The sequence below is a fragment of the Nicotiana tabacum genome, chromosome 13, assembly GCF_000715075.1.
Source record: "Nicotiana tabacum cultivar K326 chromosome 13, ASM71507v2, whole genome shotgun sequence".
Classification (NCBI taxonomy): Eukaryota; Viridiplantae; Streptophyta; class Magnoliopsida; order Solanales; family Solanaceae; genus Nicotiana; species Nicotiana tabacum.
Window position 1 is genome coordinate 97,290,381 of NC_134092.1, and position 26,501 is coordinate 97,316,881.

Genomic DNA, 26,501 nt, shown 5'->3' on the forward strand with positions numbered 1-26,501 from the left:
GCAAAACTGATTCAACAAAACTCTACTGACCGGAGATATAAAACAAACAAACAGTGACTTGATTTTTGATATTCCGCTTGGTTCTATAAATTATATTAGAGGGTTGCTAACAATAGATGCAGAGATGGTAATGGCAAAGAGGAGAGAATCATGTTTGTGTATGAACAACATGACAAGCAATGTCTATGAAAATAAATGACAAGGAAATATTTAGAGATAATTTTTTATTGTTAACTCATTTATTTATCAATTTCTCATTAAGGAATGTTCCTTCAATCAAGTCTAAGCTCCATATCATTATACTATAATCAACTTATATAGACATTGTTGTTAAACATTGTTACCATTAAAAGTATCAGCAAAACAACATTCTTGCATTTCATAGTAAAATTAAAAAGTAACAGGAAGTTGAAGCACTATCCAAAACGAATATCTAAGGCTGCAATAAAAATCTTATATAGTTTAAATTCCGTATCACTATACTATAATCAACTTCTATAGACATTATTATCAAACTTTGTTACCATTAATTAAAAATATCAGTAAAACAACACTCTTTGCATTCCTGATCAGAAACACCATTACATATCAATTTTGCAAAAATGATAGTATCAAAATCTTTACACCCTCTGTCATCAATTGTGCAAAAATAATCACAGTAGTTAAGAATCTTTGGAGTGTACCTCAAATACCGATGGAGAAACCTGAATCTGAATCTTTTCACGCATTTTTGTTGGTTCGCAATAGTATCCATTATCCAAAAACAAAGTTCATGTCCAGGAGTGAAAATGGAATGTAGATTGTAGAAGAGAACGATCACAATATATTCAGTTTCTATTTTTCTGTTTAAGAGTATTAAACTGACATAGTCTAAATTTTAACATTGCAAATATATACAAAGAAGGCATAGTTGGTAAATATTAATTTATAAAGGATTTCAGACCGGTATTTGTTGAGTAATTAACAACATTTCACGATTCTATGGGGAAGGTCAATCTATGCCGTCTTTTTTCGAACACTTCATGGGCGTCAAAATAAGCATGTGTTTGCTCTATTTTATTTCATCCCTTTAGGTTTGTATGGTTGTGAAGATTTCGTGAGAGGATTTCTGGTTTTAAAATTTTATTTTGTACAAGTCTGGCATATTAACAAATAATAATACAATGTAAGTCTGCATATCAAGATTCGCAAATCACAACAACTTTCACTGAATCACAATGTATTCAATCTTCATTTTTTAATATATATGATTATTCAATGTTCATTAACAATTGAAAAATCGTAAAGAAGAATGAGCACTGAGACTCACACCCAAAGCGGCAAACTAAAGAGAAGAAAAAGAAATAGGAAAAACGAAAAAGATACCTGACAATATAGGAACGGTGCCAGCAAGCCTAAGAATAATAGCAAGAGAGGGGAAAGACAGAAAATAGAAAGAGTTAAGAATCGGTTGTGAAGGAAGCGGTATTATTTTTGAAGCGGTTTTTTTATTTTGGGTACGTTTTTGGTCTTTGAGAATGAAAATTCAGTGGAAGACGCGAAAATTCGTAGAGAAAGATAAATGTAATTCCTGCTGAAAGGGATGTGCCACGTAACTGGGTGTATGACCCATTTGTAATTATTTATTTCTCGCTACACGTAAAAGATTATTATATAATATAGTTGTTCAAAAATGACCACTCATTCTAAAACATAAGAAAGAAAGAAACAAAGGCTTGAAAATATTATCTTTTCTTAATGATTATTTATGTACATAAAAGAAATAGACAAAACTTATTTTAAAAACTTTCCTGAATATTTCTAATGTGTTCAAAACTTAAAAATTAATATAGAATGTATTATTGTTATATTAATATTTCTAATAAGAAAATAATTTATATAAATTTAATTTTTTTAAAATTTTTAAATATTAGGGCTTTATATGGTTCAAATAAGGAAAGATTTAATAATTAAATTTTTTGTTATTTTAAATTTTTAAATATCAAAAAAATAAAATTACAAGTTTGTCAAATGTAAAAATTATATTTAAAGGGTATCACATGATCCACGAGTAGATTTCTTCAGTTCATTAAACAAATCAATCCAGAAAATGAATTACGTGAAATAAGAATTCTATCTCTAGCTAAAATAACCGACAATAACTCAAAAATTACGAAATCAGTATATGATGATACAATTTGATTTAGAGGTTAATTCAGAAATAAAATTGCACATCTACTACTACAGAATTAAAATCAACACATTGACAATTATTAGCGAATTTGACTAACTTAAATATACAATTTTATATGACGAAGTAAACATCAATACATCATCAATTATTAAATATTTTGACTAACTTGAAAATATTTTTCTAGTAAGTAAAAAACATAAAGCTAAATAATAATGAAAAAAATATGAATACAAATGAGAGCCTGCAAAAGATCTCATGGGTTAAATCTTCTGCTGCAAAAATAGAAAGGCGCTTAATAGCCACACGTAATTTATGAACAAATAAATAGAGACACTTTGACCATGTTTATAGTCCTCTTCAGTTTCTATTAGTCTCCTACATACAAAATCATCTGATACTATATGTTGTGTACAAAAAAGAAATAGTTAAAAAACTAATGATTAAATACATGTGTGAGTTTACAATTTATTTGTCACGACCCGAAATTTCCCACCGACGGGACCGTGATGGCGCCTAATATTTCATTTGCTAGGCAAGACAACGTTAGAGAATTATTAAACCAATTCCTTATTCTCATTCAGTAATTAACAATAATTAACTAGGATGAAATATAATAAGTGCGGAATATCATAAAACTGTATTAATTACTACCACCCGGATCTGGAGTCACAATTCACGAGCATTCTAGAGTTTACTACAAGTAATAATCTGAAAGAAATATAACTATCTGAATGAAAGAAAAGAGTAGAACATAAAAGATAGACAGAGACTTCAAGGTCTCCGGACAGCGGACAAATAGCAAAATCTCTATCAACCTGAGCCGGTACCAAAATCTGCACAGAAAGTGTAGAGTACAACATCAGTACAATCGACCCCATGTACTGGTAAGTGTCGAGCCTAACCTCGGCGAAGTAGTGACGAGGCTAGGACAAGACACCCGCATATAACCTGAACAGTATAATCATGCTAGTGGCAACAATAGTAAATAAAGAAATAACGCAGAAATAATGGGAAGGGGACATACAGTGGGGGAATACAACATAAAGAGTGAGAATAATGAAAAGACAGAATTAAACCAAAAATCCTTAAACGAATTGAGCAATTAAAACAGCAAAGGAAAACTGCACGGTATCACCCTTCGTGCTTTTACTCTCAACCTCACCAAATAAATAAATAGAACGGCACGGCATCACCCTTTGTGCATTAAACCTCTCATAATATAAACGGCATCACCCTTCGTGCTTTACACTCTTCCTCACAATATAAATAATGCATACACGACATCACCCTTCGTGTTTTACACTCCTCCTCACAAATCACAGAATCAATAACAACGGATAGATAGGAGTATCACAAAGAAACCAGTATTTTACCCATAATCAATAGCACAATGTAACCTCAACCTTGAATCAATATTCGAAAGTTACCAAATCTCAGTGAAATCAGATATAAGTCACCCAACATTTCAAATAACCCGCTAAGCATGGATAGTAGAATTTAAGGCTACAAAATAGGCACGAATAGAATTTCACTCGCAAGCTATGACTCGACAACGACCATAGATGCTCGTCACCTCACCTATACATCGTATTTAACAACCAAACACGTAGCAAATAAACACATAATACCTATTTTCTCAAGCCAAAGTTAGACATGACACTTACCTCGCTCCGAAGGCCACTCAATTCTCAATCACAGCTTTTTCTTTGGAATTCACCTCCAAACTACTCGTATCTATTCAAAATTGACTCAACAATATCAAATATTGCTAAAGAAATTAATTATATTGCATAAATTAAATTTTCCAAATTTTTCTCCAAAAAGTCAAAAAATCGACCTCGGGTCCGCTAGGTCAAAACCCGAGGTTCGGACCAAAATCCATTTACCCATTCACCCCCGAGCCCGAATATGTAATTAGTTTTGGAATTCGACCTCAAATTGAGGTCTAAATTCCCAAATTTTTGAAATGCCTAGTTTTCTACCCTAACCCCTAATTTGTCACGACCCAAAATCTAACTAGTCGTGATGGCACCTAACTCAACTCGCTAGGTAAGCCAACTTTCAATTATCCAATTATAATAATAATTATTAAAGCAATTTAAGTGAATAATTATCTTAACCTTATACATTCCCCAAGAACTGGTAGTACAAATCACGAGCTTCTAAGAATAAAGTATACAAAGCGGAAATAAAATAAATACATAGTCTGTTTGAATAATACATAAACAGAGCTTTTATAAATTTAAGGCTACCCTGAACAAGAGGCAGCTACAACAGGAATGCAAGTACATCTTCAAATCCCGCAACCATCGAGCACAACAACAATAGCCAATATCTGCATGCAATGTGCAGAAGTATAGTATCAGTACAACCGACCCCATATACTGAGTAAGTAACAAACCTAGCCGTAGGTTGAAAGTAGTGACGAGCTTCTACCAAGGTCGGAGTCCAACTTCCATAACCAACAATAGTTCATAACAATATTAAACAAGTAATACCAGAAGTAACTCAAAGAATAAATGCTCAGCTAAATCATGACTTCTGAAAATAGTTATGTCTTTCAAGTATATCAATGAAAACCCAAATCGTTTACCGAAGTTACCAAAAATATGAATAAGTTTGAAAACAGTAATTTTTCCAAAATTCTTTCAATAATAAATAAAATATCTCATTTTCTTTCCAGATAACCAGTGTAAAACAAATGCATCACTATGCCCATCTATCAACATGTGTGAGAAATCATGGATAATGTGATACCGTACAACATGAGAAAAATACATCCCTATGCATATATGTCATGTGTGCATGTCAATGCAATGTATCTCAGAGATTGTACTCATATACTCACACTCTCAGAGTACTCAATCTCACTGTCTCGCATTCTCTCTCACTATGCTCAGCACACTCAATCACTCAACGTTATACAATACTTGTTGCAGCGTGCAGCCCGATCCCTGTTTATAGTCGACTGCGCTCACTGGGGGTGTGTACAGACTCATGAGGGGCTCCTACAGCCCAAGCGCTATAAGCACGGGCAATTCACGTGCTGCATGGACAACTCACGTGCCATAATATAAATATCTTGATCCGCACGGCCAACTCACGTGTTGCACGGCCAACTCACGTGTAATAATAATATAAGAATCTGCACGGCCAACTCACGTATAATAATAATATAAGGATCTGCACGGCCAATTCACGTACTGCATGGACAACTCACATGCTATAATAATAAAGTATGCTGCAGGCGGGCAGCCCCGATCCACACTCATCCTCACAATCAGGCCCTCAGCCTCACTCAGTCATCAATCTCTCCAGCCTCTCGGGCTAACAATGTCATGAAAAATAGCCAAACAATGATGATATGATGTATCAATAAATAACAACAGAGACTGAGATATGATATGCAATGAAATAAATGTGACTGAGTATGAATTTTCAATTTAAAACAATAATTCACAGCAATATGACCTCTGGGGGTCCTAATAATACTGGCACATAGCCTCAACATGATTTATAATATGCTTTTCAGCTCAATATCTTTAACTCATAAAACTGCATGGAAAATGCTATTTCTACAGTGCACGCACACACGCCTGTCACCTAGCATGTGCGTCACCTTCCAACAATTTACGAAATACATATATTCAGGGTTCATACCCTCAACTCCAAGATTAGAAGAGTTACTTACCTCGAATAAGTCAAATCCATTGTCGAGCAAGCTAAGCAATGCTCCAGCAATTCCACTCTGTGCATATCAACTTCCAAACAGCTCGAATCTAGTCACAATAAATTTGCTTCAGCCCAAAATATTTATATTAATTAATTTCACATCAAAATACTAATATTTTTACAAAATCCGAAATTAAGCCCCAAAAATCACCCGTGGGGGCCCACATCTCGGAATGCGACGAAACTCACAAAATCCGACAACCCATCTAATTATGAGTTCAACCATACCAATTTTATCGAATTCCAATAACAACTCAACCTCCAAATCTTAAATTTTCGTTTTTGGAAGATTTGACAAAAATCTTGATTATCCTCCATTAAATCCGAATTAAATGATGCATTCAAAGGCATAACCATGGAAATTAATCAAAACTGTATAAGAATCACTTACCCAAAACACCCACGCAAGAATCTATCCAAAAATCGCCTTCTACCGAGCTCCAAATTTGATTTTGAGTTATGAACTCAAACCCCCATTTTTGGGACTTTTAATTCTGCCCAGATAGGCCTTCTTCGCATTCGCGACCATTGCTTCGCCTTCGCGAAGGCCAAAACCCAACTGCCTCAAATCCTTCATCGCATTCGCGACCTCCTCTTCGCGTTCGCGAAGGCCAACTGTTTCTGCCCCATCATTTCCTCTTCGCGTTCGCGAACTCCTCGTTGTGTTCGCGATGACCAGCTCCTTCGCGTTCGCGTTCCACGCTTTGCGTTCAGAAGGCCAAACGAACAGCCTCTCAAATTCCTATTCGCGAATGCGGGACTCCCTTCGCGTTCGCGAAGAAGGAAACCAGACTTCAGTAACATCAGTCCAAACAGCTCCAATTTGGTCCGAAACCACCCCGAAACACACCCGAGCCCCTCGGGACCTCAACCAAATGTACCAACAAATCCTAAAACATCATACGAACTTAGTCAAGCCCTCAAATCACCTCAAACAATGCTAAAACCATGAATAACACCCCAATTCAAGCCTAATGAACTTTGAAATTTCTAATTTCTACAAACGACTCCGGAACCTATCAAATCACGTTCGATTAACCTCAAATTTTGCACACAAGTCATAATAGACATAACATAGGTATTCAAATTTTCAGAATCGGATTCTGACCCCGATATCAAAAAGTCAACCCCCCCGTCAAACATCTAAAAAATTAAACTTTCGGCATTTCAAGCCTAATTCCACTACGAACCTCCAAATAATATTCCGGATACGCTCCTAAGCCCAAAATCACCATACGGAGCTATTGGAATCATAAAAATTCAAATCCGAGGTCGTTTATACATTGGTCCATATCCGGTCCATTTTATAACTTAAACTTTAAACCTTGGAACTAAGTGTTCCAATTCATTCCAAAACCTCACCAGACCCGAACCAATTATCCCGACAATTCACACAACAACTGTAAAGTAAAATATGAGCAGTAAATGGGGAAACAAGGTTGTAATACTCAAAACGACCGGTCGGGTCGTTACATTCTCCCCGACTTAAACATACGTTCGTCCTCGAACGTGCCAAGAGTTGTTTCCAATCCATCAAATCACTGTACTCTTATCACACACGTACTCGGGGGTGAACCCATGTCATCCTATTCTATATGAGCTTGACAACACAATACAACTGAAACCATTGATTTAACTTTAGCCCATAAACCTTGGAATTTAATTTCCAACTTTTAGAATTTCTTTCAAGACACGAATCTTACATTTACACCATGTGTGAGTTTGAACAAGCTGTATCAAGCCATAATCATAACCATAACTACAAACATAATCACCTGACATATTACACAACTCGCATGCTGAAAGCACCATTCCTGACCATAGTGACTACTCCAAAACCAACCAAATACTAGTATTAAACCCATATCAAACCAAACCTCATCCCAAAACCTTTGTACACTGTTGATAATAAAAGAAACACGCTAAATTTCATGACCACTTACCAGATCAACAAGTCACAGAGCTCTCTCACCCCAATCAGAACCATAATCGTTTTCTGAGCCGACCTCCAATATTATCCTTCCGAACATATAGTAATCAAACCTAATAGTACCCATTCTAGGTCCAATGACCTTATATTACTAAACACAACTATTACACAGACATGTCGCACCAATAATACTCAGAGCCACAACCCGTGCCATCCGTGCACCAATACGCAACAATTCAAATGTACTCAATCATGGGAAAAAAAAGACTCAAATGAGAGAACTGCCCCGCTCAAAATCAATAACCACAGAGAGGCAAATGACAAAAATGCCACACAAAACCTGAAAAAACATAACCATTACGCAATCGATCATGCAATACCCAAATACTCTCAAATTCCGCTATAAAGCTTAAATAGAACCACATCATATGTGCACATAACCAACGAATCACAACTCCTCGTAGCATAAAGGAGTAACTCACAAATTATTTCAAAACACGAATAAGTTCAACATCAACCGAATGACACATCCCTCAACAATAGCAGTATGGAGCCAACCATTCCGTCTTGTTGTAGAATACACATCTTAATTGGGCCTACCTATGGACCCCCAAATCAATTCGGGTTACCCACAAATAGATAAAAATTCCTCTGAAAATCCATAATGACTGAATCACAACACATTCTATCATCTGGCCAGTTCCGTCCACAACTTCACAATCCACAATCATGAAACAATCTTTCCCGAGAACTCCCAATCCCCAAATCCATAGAACACGCGAATCACCATATTTGATTCCATCTCCACCGCCCGAATGCCTAACACTTCTCTCATACAAGATCATCTCACATTAAATACTTTAAAAGTTATTCCATGCCACTTGACAAAATTTGAATATCAGCAGTCTATCAACCATGTGAGTACCGCAATACCTATGAAATATCCATCATTCAAAATATAGTGCGCCTTCTAAAATGTACACTCTACTCACGCAATACCAAATAGGTATAGCATTCATGTAACATCGAAAATTGTTCATGAGCTCTAAGAATTTATGACCTCCCTTTCAAAGCCAAACCATGACCTTGCACACGCCAACCTTAATCCCGCACAACACACCGCATCTATCATGCCATCATTTAAAAAATACGAGAACCTCATAATCATTCTGAGTCACAAGTAAAATAAATACCTGGTTAGTTAGAAACCTTCCCCTTGCTTCCTTCCGGGAGGAAATCACAATACACAACACGTTTCCCACACCAGTAGATAATATGTGGTTCAATCCATGGTAGAAACCATCAAGAACACTTTGAAATTCATTTTCACATAACCAATCTATTAGAACTAAATTCTTCTAACTCGACCAAATCACGTAGGTCACCAAACCCAAGAATATTGCCACCAAAACATCTGTAGAGTCTCACCACATCATAATTACCTCTATAAATACCACAACCGAAACACCCACTCTGAAAACACCTTATTTGCGTCTAAGGCCGTTTCATTTACCTTCCTGATACCGAAATATAAAATCCATAATGATATACACAAATTTCACAAGTCTCGACACCATCCAACTTAAATCTTAGATTTTAGCCATAACTAAATCTGCCAAAAATTCTCAATTGTTACATATTAATCTTGAATCCATTAGAACTTTCTTGAGAGTTACCCCTTTTGTTTAAATCCACATTACACCGCCCAAATGGGTCAAAAGACACGTGCCCCATTAGCTCAACAACACTTAAAGAAGTAACTCTACTTTAATATCACCTATCAAATTCATACTCCATGCGCACTATATCATTCACAAATAACAACTTACTCATCCCACGATTTTCATATACTCATAAGTGCAATATAACCCGTATCCAGGAATTTCCTTATTCGAGTCATCCTCGATCTCAACTTCTGTAAGTCATAACTAACCCACCAGTATGCTTCAGCCCAAAACTAAACCATTACATATAACCATAAAATTGAATTATCAATAGCATGCTCCCCCACTTGGCTCAAAGCCATAGATTAAAATATTCCATAACTCACAATACCAATACTCTATTACTGTCATAATGCCACAGTTAGATCAACGAAATTTCTTCTCAAACTCATGCAATGCCAACCATAAAAATACCCCAAATAATCTGCTAAACTCACAATCATTTTCTTGACACTCAAGTCAACTTTCTCAGCCAGATTCAAATTCAAATCTCCACACATACACCCCGTCGGCAGAAAAGAAACTCTCTACTCACATCATAAGGAATACACCTACGTAGATTACTCCATAAGGGATAACCCATCTGCTTAGTCTCAAACTGGTATCTTGTTATACCCTTTCGCAGTCATAATTACTATGCAATCACTTAGTCTATCTGAGTCCAAACTCATTAACCATACATGATAATTTAATTTACCCCAAAATTTAACAATGTGAAAGATCCTTCAAAACATTCATACTCGAGACTGTAAGTCACATCAAATCAAAAATCAAGCACCCAATGGCCTTCCCTTTTACATTATAAGGAAACACTTATCGTTATGTTCAAATCGTCTTAACACATCCCGCGGTCACATCATACCCATCATATCACCATTCCACCGCTCATCAAGCCACAAATTCCACTGTAGGGTCATCATCGGACATATAAGTCCAATTGTACAAGTTACAACTGAAGCTACCGAGCTTAAGCTGCGGTCTAAACCTGGCCTCAAGTCCTCCAGACTAGCCCATCACCAAAACATATAGTACACGTCTAGAACCTCGTTCATAGAATTACAAGCCGGCGATGCACAGCTGATACTGAGCGCTCATATGCTCATACGAATACGTGGAAGAATTCAAAGAGTTATGTCTCAAGCTGAATCAATTCCGCACGATAAAGAAAGAAAGATGGAAAGTATATATCCTAAATGCCATATAGCCTCTCGAAGATAAGTATGGACATCATCATACCGATCCGCAAAACTCTACAAGAAACTTGCTCATGACTTGTAGAACCTATGAACCTAGAGCTCTGATACCAACTTGTCACGACCCAAAATCCAACTAGTCGTGATGGCACCTAACCCAACTCGCTAGGAAAGCCAACTTTCAATTATCCAATTCTAATAACAATTACTAAAGTAATTTAAGTGAATAATTATCTTAACCTTATACATTCCCCAAGAACTGGTAGTACAAATCATGAGCTTCTAAGAATAGAACATACAAAGCGAAAATAAAATAAATACATAGTCTGTTTGAATAATACATAAACAGGGCTTTTATAAATCTAAGGCTACCCTGAACAAGAGGCAACTACAACAGGAACGCAAGTACATCTTCAAATCCCGCAACCATCAAGCACAGCAACAACAGCCAACATCTGCACGCAATGTGCAGAAGTGTAGTATCAGTACAACCGACCCCATATACTGAGTAAGTAACAAATCTAGCCATAGGTTGAAAGTAGTGACGAGCTTCTACCAAGGTCGGAGTCCAACTTCCACAACCAACAATAGTTCATAACAATATTAAACAAGTAATACCAGAAGTAACTCAAAGAATAAATGCTCAGCTAAATCATGACTTCTGAAAATAGTTCTGTCTTTCAAGTACATCAATGAAAACCCAAATCGTTTACAGAAGTTACCAAAAATATGAATAAGTTTGAAAACAATAATTTTTCCAAAATCCTTTCAATAATAAATAAAATATCTCATTTTCTTTCCAGATAACCAGTGTAAAACAAATGCATCACTATGCCCATCTGTCAACATGTGTGAGAAATCATGGATAATGTGATACCATACAACATGAGGAAAACACATCTTTATGCATATATGTCATGTGTACATGTCAATGCAATGTATCTCAGAGATTGTACTCATGTACTCACACTCTCAGAGTACTCAATATCACTGTCTCGCATTCTCTCTCACTATGCTCAGCACACTCAATCACTCAGCGCTATACAATACATGCTGTGGCGTGCAGCACGATCCCTGTTTATAGTCGACTGCGCTTACTGGGGGTGTGTACAGACTCATGAGGGGCTCCTAAAGCCCAAGCGCTATAAGCACGGGCAAATCACGTGCTGCACGGACAACTCATGTGCCATAATATAAATATCTGGATCCGCTCGACCAACTCACGTGTTGCACGGCCAACTCACATGCAATAATAATATAAGGATCTGCACGGCTAACTCACGTGTTGCACGGCCAACTCACGTGCAATAATAATATAAGGATCTGCACGGCCAACTCACGTGCTGTACGAACAACTCATGTGTTATAATAATAATGTATGCTGCAGGCGGGCAGTCCCGATCCATACTCATCCTCACAATCAGGCCCTCAGCCTCACTCAGTCATCAATCTCTCCAGTCTCTCGGGCTAACAATGTCATGAAAAATAGCCAAAAAATGATGATATGATGTATCAATAAATAACAACAGAGACTGAGATATGATATACAATGAAATGAATGTGACTGAGTATGAATTTTCAATTTAAAACAAATAATTCACAGCAATATTACCTCTAGGGGACCCAATAATACTGGAACATAGCCTCAACATGATTTATAATATGCTTTTCAGCTCAATATCTTTAACTCATAAAACTGCATGGAAAATGCCAAGATTATTTAACTACAAATTCCACAGAAATAATTATATCAAATCTTCTATAGTGCACGCCCACACGCCCGTCACCTAGCATGTGCGTCACCTTCCAACAATTTACGAAATACATATATTCAGGGTTCATACCCTCAACTCGAAGATTAGAAGTGTTACTTACCTCGAATAAGCCAAATCCAATGTCGAGCAAGCTAAGCAATGCTCCAGCAATTTCACTCTGCGCGTATCAACTTCCAAACAGCTCGAATCTAGTCACAATAAACTTGATTCAGCCCAAAAAATTTATATTAACTAATTCCATATCAAAATACTAATATTTCCACCAAATTCGAAATTACGCCCCAAAATTCACCTGTGGGGCCCACGTCTCGGAATCCGATGAAACTCACAAAATCCGAAAACCCATCCAATTACGAGTTCAACCTTACCAATTTTATCGAGTTCCAATAACAACTTAAATCTTAAATTTTCGTTTTTGGAAGATTTTACAAAAATCTTGATTATCCTCCATTAAATCCAAATTAAATGATGCATTCAAAGGCATAATCATGGAAATTATTATAAACTGGATAAGAATCACTTACCCCAAACACCCACGCAAGAATCTCTCCAACAATCGCCTTCTACCAAGCTCCAAATTTGATTTTGACTTATGAACTCAAACACCCATTTTTGGGACTTTTAATTCTGCCCAGATAGGCCTTCTTTGCGTTCGCGACCATTGCTTCGCCTTCGCGAAGGCCAAAACCCAACTGCCTCAAATCGTTCATCGCGTTCGCGACCTCCTCGTCACATTCGCGAAGGCTAACTATTTCTGCCCCATCATTTCCTCTTCGCGTTCGCGAACTCCTCGTCGCGTTCGCGTTCGCGTTCCACGCTTCGCGTTCGTGAAGGCCAAACGAACAGCCCCTCAAATTCCTCTTCGCGAACGCGGGACTCCCTTCGCGTTCGCGAAGAAGGAAACCAGACTTCAGCAACATCAGTCCAAACAGCTCCAATTTGGTCCGAAACCACCCCGAAACACATCCGAGTCCCTCGGGACCTCAACCAAATAAACCAACAAATCCTAAAACATCATACGAACTTAGTCAAGCCCTCAAATCACCTCAAACAATGCTAAAACCATGAATTACACCCCAATTAAAGCCTAATGAACTTTGAAATTTCTAATTTCTACAAATGACTCCAAAACCTATCAAATCACGTCCGATTAACCTCAAATTTTGCGAACAAGTCATAAATGACATAACAAAGGTATTCAAATTTTCAGAATCGGATTCCAACCCCGATATCAAAAAGTCAACCCCCGGTCAAACTTCCCAAAAATTAAACTTTCGGCATTTCAAGCCTAATTCCACTACGAACCTCCAAATAATATTCCGGATACGCTCCTAAGCCCAAAATCACCATACGGAGCTATTGGAATCATAAAAATTCAAATCCGAGGTCGTTTACATATCGGTCCATATCCGGTCTATTTTTCTAACTTAAACTTTAAACCTTGGAACTAAGTGTTCCAATTCATTCCAAAACCTCACCAGACCCGAACCAATTACCCCGGCAATTCACACAACAACTGTAAAGTACAATATGAACAGTAAATGGGGAATTAGGGTTGTAATACTCAAAACGACCGGTCAGGTCATTACATAATTCTACCATGAAAACTCTAGATTTTAGGTTGATAATTCAAGAAATTAAATGGGAATTTAAAGAAAATGGTTTAGAATCACTTACCAACAATTTGGGGAAGAAATGGATCTTGAAAAATCGCCTCTCACCGTTTGGTTTTTGAGAAAAATGAATTTTTGGCTAAATCTCGTTTTTGGATTCTGTTTTAAAACACCGGACAGGCCTTCATCGCATTCGCGAGAGGCCTGTCGCGATCGCGATGCACAGCGGCCTAAGGCCTTCGCGTTCGCCAGTCTTTCTACGCGTTCGTGTAAGGCAGATCCCCCCAAGCCTTCGCGTGTGCGACCCAATGGAGGCGTTCGCGTAGAAGAACATGACCCCCCTTCCCCCAGGTCCCTTAACCTATCGCGTTTGCGGGAGATTGATCGCGTTCGCGAAGGGTACCACCCCCCAATGCTTCGCGTTCGCGACCAGTCCTTCGTGTTCGCGAAGAAGAAATTACCTCCCAGCCTAGTTTACACTTCGCGATCGTGAAACAAAAAATACCTGTGCACCAGCAACAACAAAATAGTAGAAACTCTAAGTCTGAAACATCCCGTAGCCTATCCGAAACTCACCCGAGTCCTCGGGGCTCCAAACCAAGCATGCACACAAGTCAAAAAACATCATACGGACCTGCTCGCGCGATCGAATCGCCAAAATAATACCTGGAATGCCGATTTTAGCACCAAATCAAATGAAATTCTCAAGAACACTTTAAAATTTCTATTTTCTCAACTGGACATCCGAATCACGTCAAATCTACTCTGTTTCTCACCAAATTTCACAGACAAGTCTTAAATATCATAATGAACCTGTACCGGCTCCGGAACCAAAATACAGACCCGGTACTCATAATGCCAAACATCAATCAATTATTAAAAATAATTAATTTTCAGACTTTTAATTTTCATCAAAAATTCATAACTCAAGCTAGGGACCTCCGAATTCGATTCTGGGCATACGCCCAGGTCCCATAATTCGATACGGACCTACCGGGACCGTCAAAGCATAGATTCAGGCCCATTTACCAAAAAAAGACCGAAATCAACTAAAATTAACTTTTAAGGCAAAAATTCTTATTTTCATTAGTTTTCAACATAAAAGCTTTCCGGAAACATACCCGGACTGCACACGCAAATCGAAGATGGTAAAAATGAGATTTTTAAGGCTTAAGAGTGCTGATTTGAGTTCTAAAATATAAGATGACCTTTTGGGTCATCACATTCTCCGCCTCTAAAACAACCGTTCGTCCTCGAACGGACATAGAAAAATACCTGGGCTAGTGAAAAGGTGGGGATATCTACTCCGCATATCGGACTCGGACTCTCAAGTAGCTGGCTCAATAGTCTGACCTCTCCACTACACTCGAACTGAAGGGTAACTCTTTGATCTCAACTGGCGAACTTGCCGGGCTAGAAATACCACCGGCTCCTCCTCGTAAGTCAAATCCTTGTCAAACTGGACAGAGCTGAAATCTAACACATGGGTCAGATCACCGTGATACTTTCGAAGCATGGACACATGGAATACCGGATGAACAACTGCTAAACTAGGGGGCAACGCAAGCCTGTACGCCACATCTCCCACTCTCTCCAGAATCTCAAAAGGTCGGATATACCTAGGGCTCAACTTGCCTTTCTTTCCGAACCTCATTACACCCTTAATGGGTGATACCCGAAGTAATACTCTCTCTCCGACCATGAATGCAACATCATGAACTCTACGGTTGGCATAACTCTCCTGCCTGGACTGAGCTGCATGAAGTCGATCCTGAATAATCTTGACCTTATCCAAGGCATCCTGTACTAAGTCTGTGCCCAACAACCGAGCCTCTCCCGGCTCGAACCACCCAACTGGAGACTGACACCGCCTACCATATAATGCCTCATACGGAGCCATCTGAATGCTCGACTGGTAGTTGTTGTTGTAGGCGAACTCGGCAAGGGGCGAGAACTGATCCTAAGAACCTCCAAAGTCTATGACACAAGCGCGGAGCATATCCTCCAAGATCTGAATAGTACACTCGGACTGCCCGTCCGTATAAGGATGGAATGCTATGCTCAACTCAACCCGCGTACCTAACTCACGTTGTACTGCCCTCCAAAAGTGCAAGGTAAATTTCGTACCTCGATCAGAAATGATAGACACGGGTACACCGTGAAGACGGATGATCTCCCGAATATAACTCTCTGCTAACCGCTCCGAGGAATAGGTAACTGCCATAGGAATGAAGTGCGTTGACTTAGTTAGCATGTCCACAATGACCCAAACTGCATCGAACTTCCTCTGAGTCCGTGGGAGTCCAACAACAAAATCCATAGTGATACGCTCCCACTTCCACTCAGGAATCTCTAACCTCTGAAGTAAACCACCAGGTCTCTGATGCTCACACTTTACCTACTGGCAATTTAGGCACTGAGCTACATAGGCAACTATGTCTTTCTTCATTCGCCTTCAATATATAATGCTGCCTCAAGTCCTGATACATCTTGGCAGTGCATGGATGAATAGAATATCGGGAAGTTTGGGCCTCCTCAAGAATCAACTCACGAAGTCCATCCACATTAGGCACACAAATACGACCCGGCATCCTCAAGACTCCGTCATCTCCAACAATAACCTGCTTGGAACCACCGTGCCGTACTGTGTCTCTAAGGACAAGTAGATGAGGATCGTCATCCTGTCGATCTCTGATGCGCTCAAACAAAGAAGACCGAGCAATTGTACAAGCTAGAATATGGCTGGGCTCAGAAACATTTAACCTTACGAACTGGTTGTCCAGGGCCTGAACATCCAATGCTAGTGGTCTCTCACCAACTGGAATATAAGCAAGGCTGCCCATACTGGCAGACTTTCTACTCAAAGCATCGGCCACCACATTGGCCTTCCCAGGATGATACAATATGGTGATATCATAGTATTTCAATAGCTCCAGCCACCTTCTCTACCTCAAATTGGGTTCCTTCTGCTTGAACAAATACTGCAAGCTCCGATGATCAGTGAATACCTCACATGGCACGCCGTAAAGATAGTGCCTCCAAATCTTTAGTGCGTGAACAATGGCTGCCAGCTCTAGATCATGAGTAGGGTAATTCTTCTCGTGAACCTTCAGCTACCGTGAAGCATATAAAATAACCTTGACACCCTGCATAAATACCGCACCCAGACCAATACGGAATGTGTCACAATATACTGTATAAGATCCTGAACTTGTAGGTAACACCAAACCGGTGCCGTAGTCAAAGCTGTCTTGAGCTTCTGGAAGCTCGCCTCACACTCGTCTGACCACCTGAACGGGGCACCCTTCTGGGTTAATCTGGTCAACGGGGCTGCTATGGATGAAAACCCCTCCACTAATCGACGGTAATAGCCCGCCAAACCCAGGAAACTACGGATCTCTGTAGTTGATGTGGGTCTAGGCCAGTTCTGAACTTCCTCAATCTTCTTAGGATCCACCTGAATACCCTCTGCTAATACAACGTGACCCAAGAAAGCAACTGAACTCAACCAAAACTCGCATTTTGAGAACTTAGCATATAACTGGCTATCTTTCAGAGTTTGAAGAACGATCCAAAGGTGCTGCTCATGCTCCTCTCGACTGTGGGAGTAGATCAAGATATCATCAATAAACACAACCACAAAGGAATCCAAGTAGGGTTTGAACACTGGTTTATCAAATCCATGAATGATGTTGGGGCATTTGTCAGCCCAAATGACATCACTAGAAACTCATAATGCCCATACCGAGTCTGAAAAGCTGTCTTAGGAACATCGGATGCCCTAATCCTCAACTGATGGTAGCCAGATCTCAAATCAATCTTCGAAAACACATGGGCACCCTGAAGCTGATCAAATAAATCATCAATCCTCGGCAATGGATACTTATTTTTTATAGTGACTTTGTTCAACTGCCGATAATCTATACACATCCTCAACGATCTATCTTTCTTCTTCACAAACAATGCAGGTGCACCCCAGGGCGAGACACTAGGTCTAATGAAGCCCTTATCAAGCAAATCTTGCAACTGCTCATTCAATTCTTTCAACTCTGGCGGGGCCATGCGGTATGGCGGAATGGAAATGGGCTGAGTGCCCAGAGCCAAATCAATGCAGAAATCAATATCCCTGTCGGGTGGCATCCTCAGCAGGTCTGCAGGAAACACCTCTGGAAACTCACGAACAACCGACACTGAATCCATGGAAGGAACCTTCGCACTAGAATCGTGGACATAAGCCAAATAAGCTAGACATCTCTTCTCGACCATATGTCGGGCCTTCACATAAGAGATAACCCTGATGGCAGAATGGCCAAGATTCTCTCTCCACTCTAATCGAGGCAACTCCTACAAGGCTAAGGTCACCATCTAGGTGTGACATTCTAATATAGCATGATAAAGTGACAGCCAATCCATACCCAGTATGACATCAAAATCAACCATGTCGATAAGTAGAAGATCTACACGAGTCTCAAGACTCCCAATGGTGACCACACACAAACGATAAACACGATCTACAATAATAGCATCTCCCACTGGTGTGGACACATACATAGGAGCACTCAAAGAATCTCGAGGCACAACCAAATAAGAAGCAAAATAGGATGACACATAGGAGTAAGTAGATCCCGGATCAAATAGAACTGAAGCATCTCTACTGCAAACTGAAACAGTACCTGTGATAACAGCGTCAGATGACTCAGCCTCAGGCCTGGCTGGGAAAGCATAACACCGGGGCTAGGCCCTACCACCATGAACTACGTCCCTGGGACGGCCTCTAACTGGCTGGTCTCTACCTCTAACGGCCTGACCTCCACCTCTAATAGTCTGGCCTCTACCTATGGCTGCTTGACCCTGCCTCTGGCTGGCTGAGCAGGTGGTGCAGCAACTGGTGCCGAAACCATGGCACGAGAACCCTGATACTGTGAGCTGCCCGTTGCCCGAGAGCAAAATCTAGCAACATTCCTTGGATTACCACAAGTATAACATAACCTCGGCTGTTGTGACTGCTGACCCTGAAACTGACCCTGTCGACCTGAATAACCACCCTGATAACTCTGGAGTAGAGGTGCACTAATAGGAGCTGGTGGTGCACTGTAGGCTAGCTGGTCGGAATAATGCATCTGAGGGCCACGACCACTTGAGGCACCGTGGGATGCCTGGAGCACTGAATGAAATGGCCTGGGAGGATGGCCTCTACCAAAAGTACTCCTGCCTCTAGATGAGGCACCGCTGAACTCACCGGAATGACGAGGTCTCTTGTCAGACCCTTGACCTCCCTGAGTAAGAACTATTTCGACTCGTCTGGTGACATTAGTAGTCGCCTAAAAAGAAATCTCACTCCCAGTCTCCTTATCCTTTTGCAATCTGATAGGCTGAGCAAGTCCATCAATAAACCTCCTCACCCTCTCTCTCTCTCTCGGTGGGAAGCAGAAGAATAGCATGACGGGCCAAATCCACAAAACGGGTCTCATACTGAGTAACAATCATATTGCCCTACTGGAAACGCTCAAACTGATGGCGATGCTCCTCTCTCAATGTGATAGGCAGAAACTTCTCTATGAAGAGCTGAGAGAACTGGTCCAAAGTAAGAGCAGGCGACCTAACTGGTCTGGTCAACAAGTAATCTCTCCACAATTTCTCGGCAGAACTAGTCATCTGAAATGCAGCAAAATCGACCCCATTAGTCTCCACTATACCCATGTTTCGTAGGACCTCGTGACAGATGTCAAGATACTCCTGGGGATCCTCTGAAGGAGCACCACTGAAGTGAACAGGAAAGAGCTTGATAAACCTGTCCAATCTCCATAAAGCCTCAGAAGACATAGCTGGCCCATCTCCGACCTGTGCCGCAATAACCGGCTGAACTAATCCGACTGGCTGAGCTGCTGGAGCCTGATACTGGGGAGCTATCTGCTCCGGAGCGGGAGTGGTGGGAGTCTGGGCTCCTCCTCCAGCCTGAGAGACTACTGGTGCCATGGGAAATGCACCAGTCTGGGCCACACTTACTAAACGGACCAAAGCGTCCTGAAGTACTGGGGTGCAATGAACCCCTCCGGAACCTGAGTTGGTCCGGCAGGAGTAGTCTGGGCTGGAACCTCCTCGTCAAGCTCTATCTGAGGCTCCACAGCTGGGGCTGCTGCTTGGGCTCTAGGTTGAGCACTGCCCCTGCCTCGGCCTCGACCTCTGCCCGTGTAGGAACTGCCTCTGGAGGCTCTGGCTGCTGCTCAATTGAGAAAGCAGTACGTGTTCTCGCCTTCTGCGAGAGAATAAGAGGAGAAGAGTTCAATCAGCATTGAGAAAGCAAAATTGCACGACAGAGAAGAATATAAGTGAAACTTGTTCCTAAACTTCATAGCCTCTGGAAGATAAGCACAGATGTCTTTGTGCCGATCCTCCAGACTCTACTAAACTTGCTCGTGAATCGTGAGACCTAGGCAACCTAGTGCTCCGATACCAACTTGTCACGACCCGAAATTTTCCACCGACGGGACCGTGATGGCGCCTAACATTTCACTTGCAAGGCAAGCCAACGTTAGAGAATCATTAAACCAGTTCCTTAGTCCCATTTAGTAATTAATAATAATTAACTAGGATAAAATATAATAAGTGCGGAATATCATAAAACTGTATTAATTAGTACCACCCAGATCTGGAGTCAGAATTCACGAGCATTCTAGAATTTACTACAAGTAATAGTCTAAAAGAAATACAATTGTCTGAATGAAAGAAAATATTAGAACATAAAAGATAGACGGGGACTTCAAGGTCTGTGAACGCCGACAGATCTACCTTGAGTCTCCGGACAGCGGACCAATAGTAAAATCTTGATCAACCTGAGCCGGTACCAAATTTTGCACAGAAAGTGCAGAGTGCAGCATCAGTACAACCGACCCCATGTACTAGTAAGTGTCGAGCCTTACCTCGGCGAAGTAGTAACGAGGCTAGGACAAGACACCCACATATAACCTGAACACTATAATCATGCTAGTGTCAACAATAGCAAATAAAGAAATAATGCAGAAATAATAGAAATGGGACATACAGTGGGGGAATACAACATAAAGAGTGAGAATAATAAAAAGACAGAATTAAACTGAAAATTATTAAATGAATTGAGTAATTAAAACAGCAAAGGAAAACTGCACGACGTCACCCTTCATGCTTTTACTCTCATCCTCACCAAATAAATAAATAGAACGGCACGGCATTACCCTTCGTGCTTTTACTCTCAACCTTACCAAATAAATAAATAGAACAACACGGCATCACCCTTCGTGCATTAAACCTCTCATAATATACAAGGCATCACCATTCGTGCTTTACACTTTTTCTCACAATATAAATAATGCATTCACGGCATCACCCTTCGTGCTTTACACTCCTCCTCACAAATCACAGAATCAATAACAACGGATAGATAGGAGTATCATAAAGAAACTAGTATTTTACCCATAATCAATAACACAATGTAACCTCAACCTTGAATCAATATTCGAAAGTTACCAAATCTTAGTGAAACTAGATATAAGTCACCCAACATTTTAAATAACCCGCTAAACATGGATAGTAGAATTTAAGGCTACAAAATAGACAAGAATAGAATTTCACTCGCAAGCTATGACTCGACAACGATCATAGATGCTCGTCACCTCACCTATACATCGTATTTAACAACCAAACACGTAGCAAATAAACACATAATACCTATTCCCTCAAGCCAAAGTTAGACACGACACTTACCTCGCTTCGAAGGCCACTCAATTCTCAATCACAGTTTTTCTTTAGAATTTACCTCCAAACCACTCGTATCTATTCAAAAATGACTCAATAATATCAAATATTGCTAAAGAAATTAATTATATTGCATAAATTAAATTTTCCAAATTTTCCTCCAAAAAGTCAAAAATTTGACCCCGGGCCCGATTGATCAAAACTCAAGGTTCGGATCAAAATTTATTTACCCATTCACCCCCGAGCCCGAATATATAATTAGTTTTGGAATCCGACCTCAAATTGAGGTCTAAATTTCCAAATTTTCGAAATTCCTAGTTTTCTATCCTAACCCCTAATTCTACCATGAAAACTCTAGATTTTAGGTTGATAATTCAAGAAATGAAATGGGTAATTGAAAGAAAATGGTTTAGAATCATTTACCAACAATTTGGGGAAGAAATGGCTCTTGAAAAATTGCCTCTCACCATTTGGTTTTTGAGAAAAATAAATTTTTGGCTAAATCCCGTTTTTGGATTCTGTTTTAAAACACTGGATAGGCCTTCATCGCGTTCGCGAGAGGCCTGTCACGATCGCGATGCACAACAGCCTAAGGCCTTCGCGTTCGCGAGTCTTTCTACGCATTCGCGTAAGGCAACTCCCCCCCAAGCCTTCGCGTTCGCGATCCAGTGGACGCATTCGCATAGAAGAACATGACCCCCTCCCCCAGGTCCCTTAACCTATCGCGTTCGCGGGAGACTGATCGCGTTCGTGAAGGGTACCACCCCCCCAATGCTTTGCGTTCGCGACCAATCCTTCGCATCCGCGAAGAAGAAATTACCTCCCATTCTAGTTTACACTTCGCGAACGCGAGAGTTGCTTCGCGTTCGCGACCAATCCTTCGCATTCGCGAAGAAGAAATTACCTTCCATTCTAGTTTACACTTCGCGAACGCGAGAGTTGCTTCGCGATCGCGAAGCACAAAATACATGTGCACCAGCAACAGCAAAACAGCAGAAACTCTAAGTCCGAAACATCACGTATCCTATCTGAAACTCACTCGAGCCCTCGAGGCTCCAAACGAAACATGCACACAAGTCTAAGAACATCATACGGACCTGCTCGCGTGATCGAATCACCAAAATAACTCCTAAAACTCTGATTTTAGCACCAAATCAAATAAAATTCTCAAGAACACTTTAAAATTTCTATTTTCTCAATTGGTTGTCCGAATCACGTCAAATCAACTCCGTTTCTCACCAAATTTCACAAACAAAGTCTTAAATATCATAATGAACCTATACTAGGCTTTGGAACCAAAATACATACCCGGTACTCACAATGCCAAACATCAATCAATTCTTAAAAATAATTAATTTTAAGACTTCTAATTTTCATCAAAAATTTATAACTCAAGCTAGGGACCTCCGAATTCGATTCCGGGCATACGCCCAGGTCCCATAATTCGATACGGACCCACCGGAACCGTCAAAGTACGGATCCGGGATCATTTAATAAAAATATTAACCGAAGTCAACTAAAATCAACTTTTAAGGAAAAAAATCTTATTTTCATTAGTTTTCAACATAAAAGCTTTTCGGAAACATGCCCGAACTGTGCACGAAAATCGAGGAAGGTAAAAATGAGATTTTTAAGACTTAAGAGCGCTGATTCGAGTTTTAAAACATAAGATGACCTTTTGGGTCATCACATTATTTCTCTAAAATGTCTCTAGAAATATACGGTATAATAAGATGACAAAATAGGTAGCAAAGTGAAAAAAAACATAACTAAAAGTTTCGATAAGACTCTGCCTATTTCAGTCAAAAAACTATAATTAAGTGTCAAATAAAACGACGATTAACATGAACGAATCATGATATGATAATATATTCCACTATGAACTTCACTTATTTGTTCATAAGACAAAATTTAGATGGATAAAACTTAAATTGCTTGGAGATTCTTCAAGTTCATTAAATATTTTACAATCAATTACTATTTCCTAATCAATTTAGTTTGAGATAGAAAATTTAGGAATAAAAGTTTTTAATTGAGCTTGTCTTATGACAAGACCTTTCCTCATGTTACATTAGGGGTGGACATTCGGTCGGTTCAGTTCGGTTTGAAGAAATTCAGTTCGGTTATTTGATTTTAGGTTTTGTAAAAGTAGTAACTGAAATCGAACTGAAATAATTTCGGTTCATTTCGGTTTTTTAATTTGAGTTTAGTTTATTTCGGATCGATTTTCTGTTTGAACATTATCATATTGGGCGTTTTCTACGTAAAAATTGGACTGATTAATTTGTTAGTTTTTTCCAAAATTTCATACTTCTTGTGTTGCTTGAATGTGATAAATCATAAATCTGTTTTTTTATTTATATAAATCTGGTTTGTGTTGCTGAGGAGTATTCTTGATTAAAAAATCTGATTTGTAGAGAAAATCTACTATAATCTTAGTAACACAAATATAGCGATAAGGACTATTATCTCCCAGAAACCTTTTGGTCTACCAAGAATCAGATAAAGCATGTACATTTTTTAAAATATACCAAGATGTCATTTCTTCTAGAGCAAACAACAGACCACCAACATGAGCTCGAAAAGCAGCAGCCGTCTGGTTTATTTATAAAACCACATGCCAATATGATAATTTGCACGTGAACTTCATTCATTATATCCAAAAGTTAGCTTGAGCAGCTAGTAGGAAACCATTCTTTAGTACAAGTAATATTACATAACCAAAAGAGTAATCCATAAGTTAGAAAGTTTTTATACTACTGAAATCTCAAAACCAGCAAAATAACTACATTAAGTAGCATGAAACATAAGAAGTCTTATATAATATACTTGTCTACCATCAGCTTATCTACCAAAAGAGCTCACTAGCAAGTTACTACTGCAGCATTACTTGTCTATTTACTTGTTGATCTAAGTATTACGAAGATGATACATAATCCTTAAGTTCCATTTAGGCGCCATGATCAAACCTTTGCAACAAAAGACATAATTATAAGTCAAAACCACAATTGATTTATAATAAAGTATATCAATGTTATATCACCAAATATACAGAAGGTTATCAACTTACCACACATGCCACAGGTTGCAACTATATGTCAATAATAGTTGAATATTTTGCACAATTAGCCAAATCTAAGGAAAATATTGAAGAAATATTTGTCATGCATCAGTATTAAGTAAACTATTTGTAATATAATAAATGCAAAACACAAAATAATTACCAAGTTTCAGTTGTTCCAGATACTCCAAGTCTTCCTCAACTTTAGTAGAAATATGTTCACCTCTAAGCCAATCTTGAAGACAAATAAGAGATTGCACCAGTTTAGGCGTCAACGAACTCCTAAACGAGTCAAGAATGCGACCTCTAGTGCTGAATGCACATTCTGATGTAACACTTGAAATAGAAATGGCTAACACATCACAAGCCATCTCCGCAAGAATGGGAAATCTAGGCTCATTGATTTTCCACCAATTTAAGATTTTAAACTCATTTGTTTCAGGCTCAATATCTTCAGCAAGATATCTATCTAACTCTGATTTAGCACCTAAACCCCCTGTCACTTCCTTATGTTTCTCAGATTGCAATTTCGTTCTCATTGTTCCTCTTTTCAAAAAGCTGCCATAACCACTCACAGTAATTGTTGTGTTTCCTGATGAAGCAGATGTAGATCCTTTTGATTTTTTCTTTACATAATAATCGAACAAAGAATCCATATAAATTTTCACTTCTAAAATCAATTTCTTCCCTTCTTTTTCTCCAAACATCCTCACAATTACAAAAGGAACATAGTCAAGCTTGTTACGGGGATCCAAAATTGATGCAAGAAAGATCATCTTGTTAATTTTTTCAGGTTCATCCCAATACTTGACAAATTTTTCTTTTATTTTTTTTTGCCATTTCTTTCAAACTAGCATCTTCATGTTCCATCAACTCTTTCAAAATAAGATCAAGCTCACAAATTTCAACAAAATGCACATTGCAAGTGAAAATAACTTAAAGGACTATACTTACGTATTAGGAAAATAACTTAAATTACTATTTTATCCAATGTGAAATTAGTTATCAAAGAATAAAAAAGTTGAATGACATTATGCTAAGGGCCTTCATGTTTTTAATATAACTAGTCTTAGTGTACGCGCTTTGCGCGTGTACCTAACTCAATAAAATATTTATTTAAAATTTATCTTTGAGATATAAAATAAAAATAAAAGTTCTTGAAAATAATAAATGTTGGTCGTATATAACTAATAAAAAATGAAACTGCTCCACGGAAATACTCAATCACCAGTCAAATAATTCAACTTAAAATACATTTCAAAGAATGACTGAAGTTAGAACGGGAAGGGAAATGTGTATTTAGTTTGGAAGTATCATTTTTCAAGTGAGATTAGTATTTAAATAATACTAATTAGCTAGTTCATACCAATTTTTAAGTATTTAATTGCAATTATATTTTTATTTTATAACAATTTTTTTCAAATATTAAAAAGTCGATTATGTAAAAAATCATCCACGGAAAAAATAAATGATAATTCTTTGTTAATATCAAAAATTTAAGAATCACTTTATACCATAAATAAAGTCTACAATTAAAATACCCTTTTAAAAGATATAATTATAGTCAAG

The 26,501-nt window shown here is 38.9% G+C and overlaps 1 protein-coding gene across 1 annotated transcript; it reads right to left on the reverse strand.

Moving 5' to 3' along the window:
* Positions 1-24,962: 24,962 nt before the first annotated feature.
* Positions 24,963-25,708, reverse strand: LOC142168251 (zinc finger BED domain-containing protein DAYSLEEPER-like). The gene is made up of 2 exons (XM_075228911.1): positions 25,096-25,708; positions 24,963-25,006 (listed from the first exon to the last, which is right to left on the reverse strand). The coding sequence occupies exons 1-2, from the start codon at positions 25,706-25,708 to the stop codon at positions 24,963-24,965; spliced, it is 657 nt and encodes a 218-aa protein (XP_075085012.1).
* Positions 25,709-26,501: the final 793 nt, after the last annotated feature.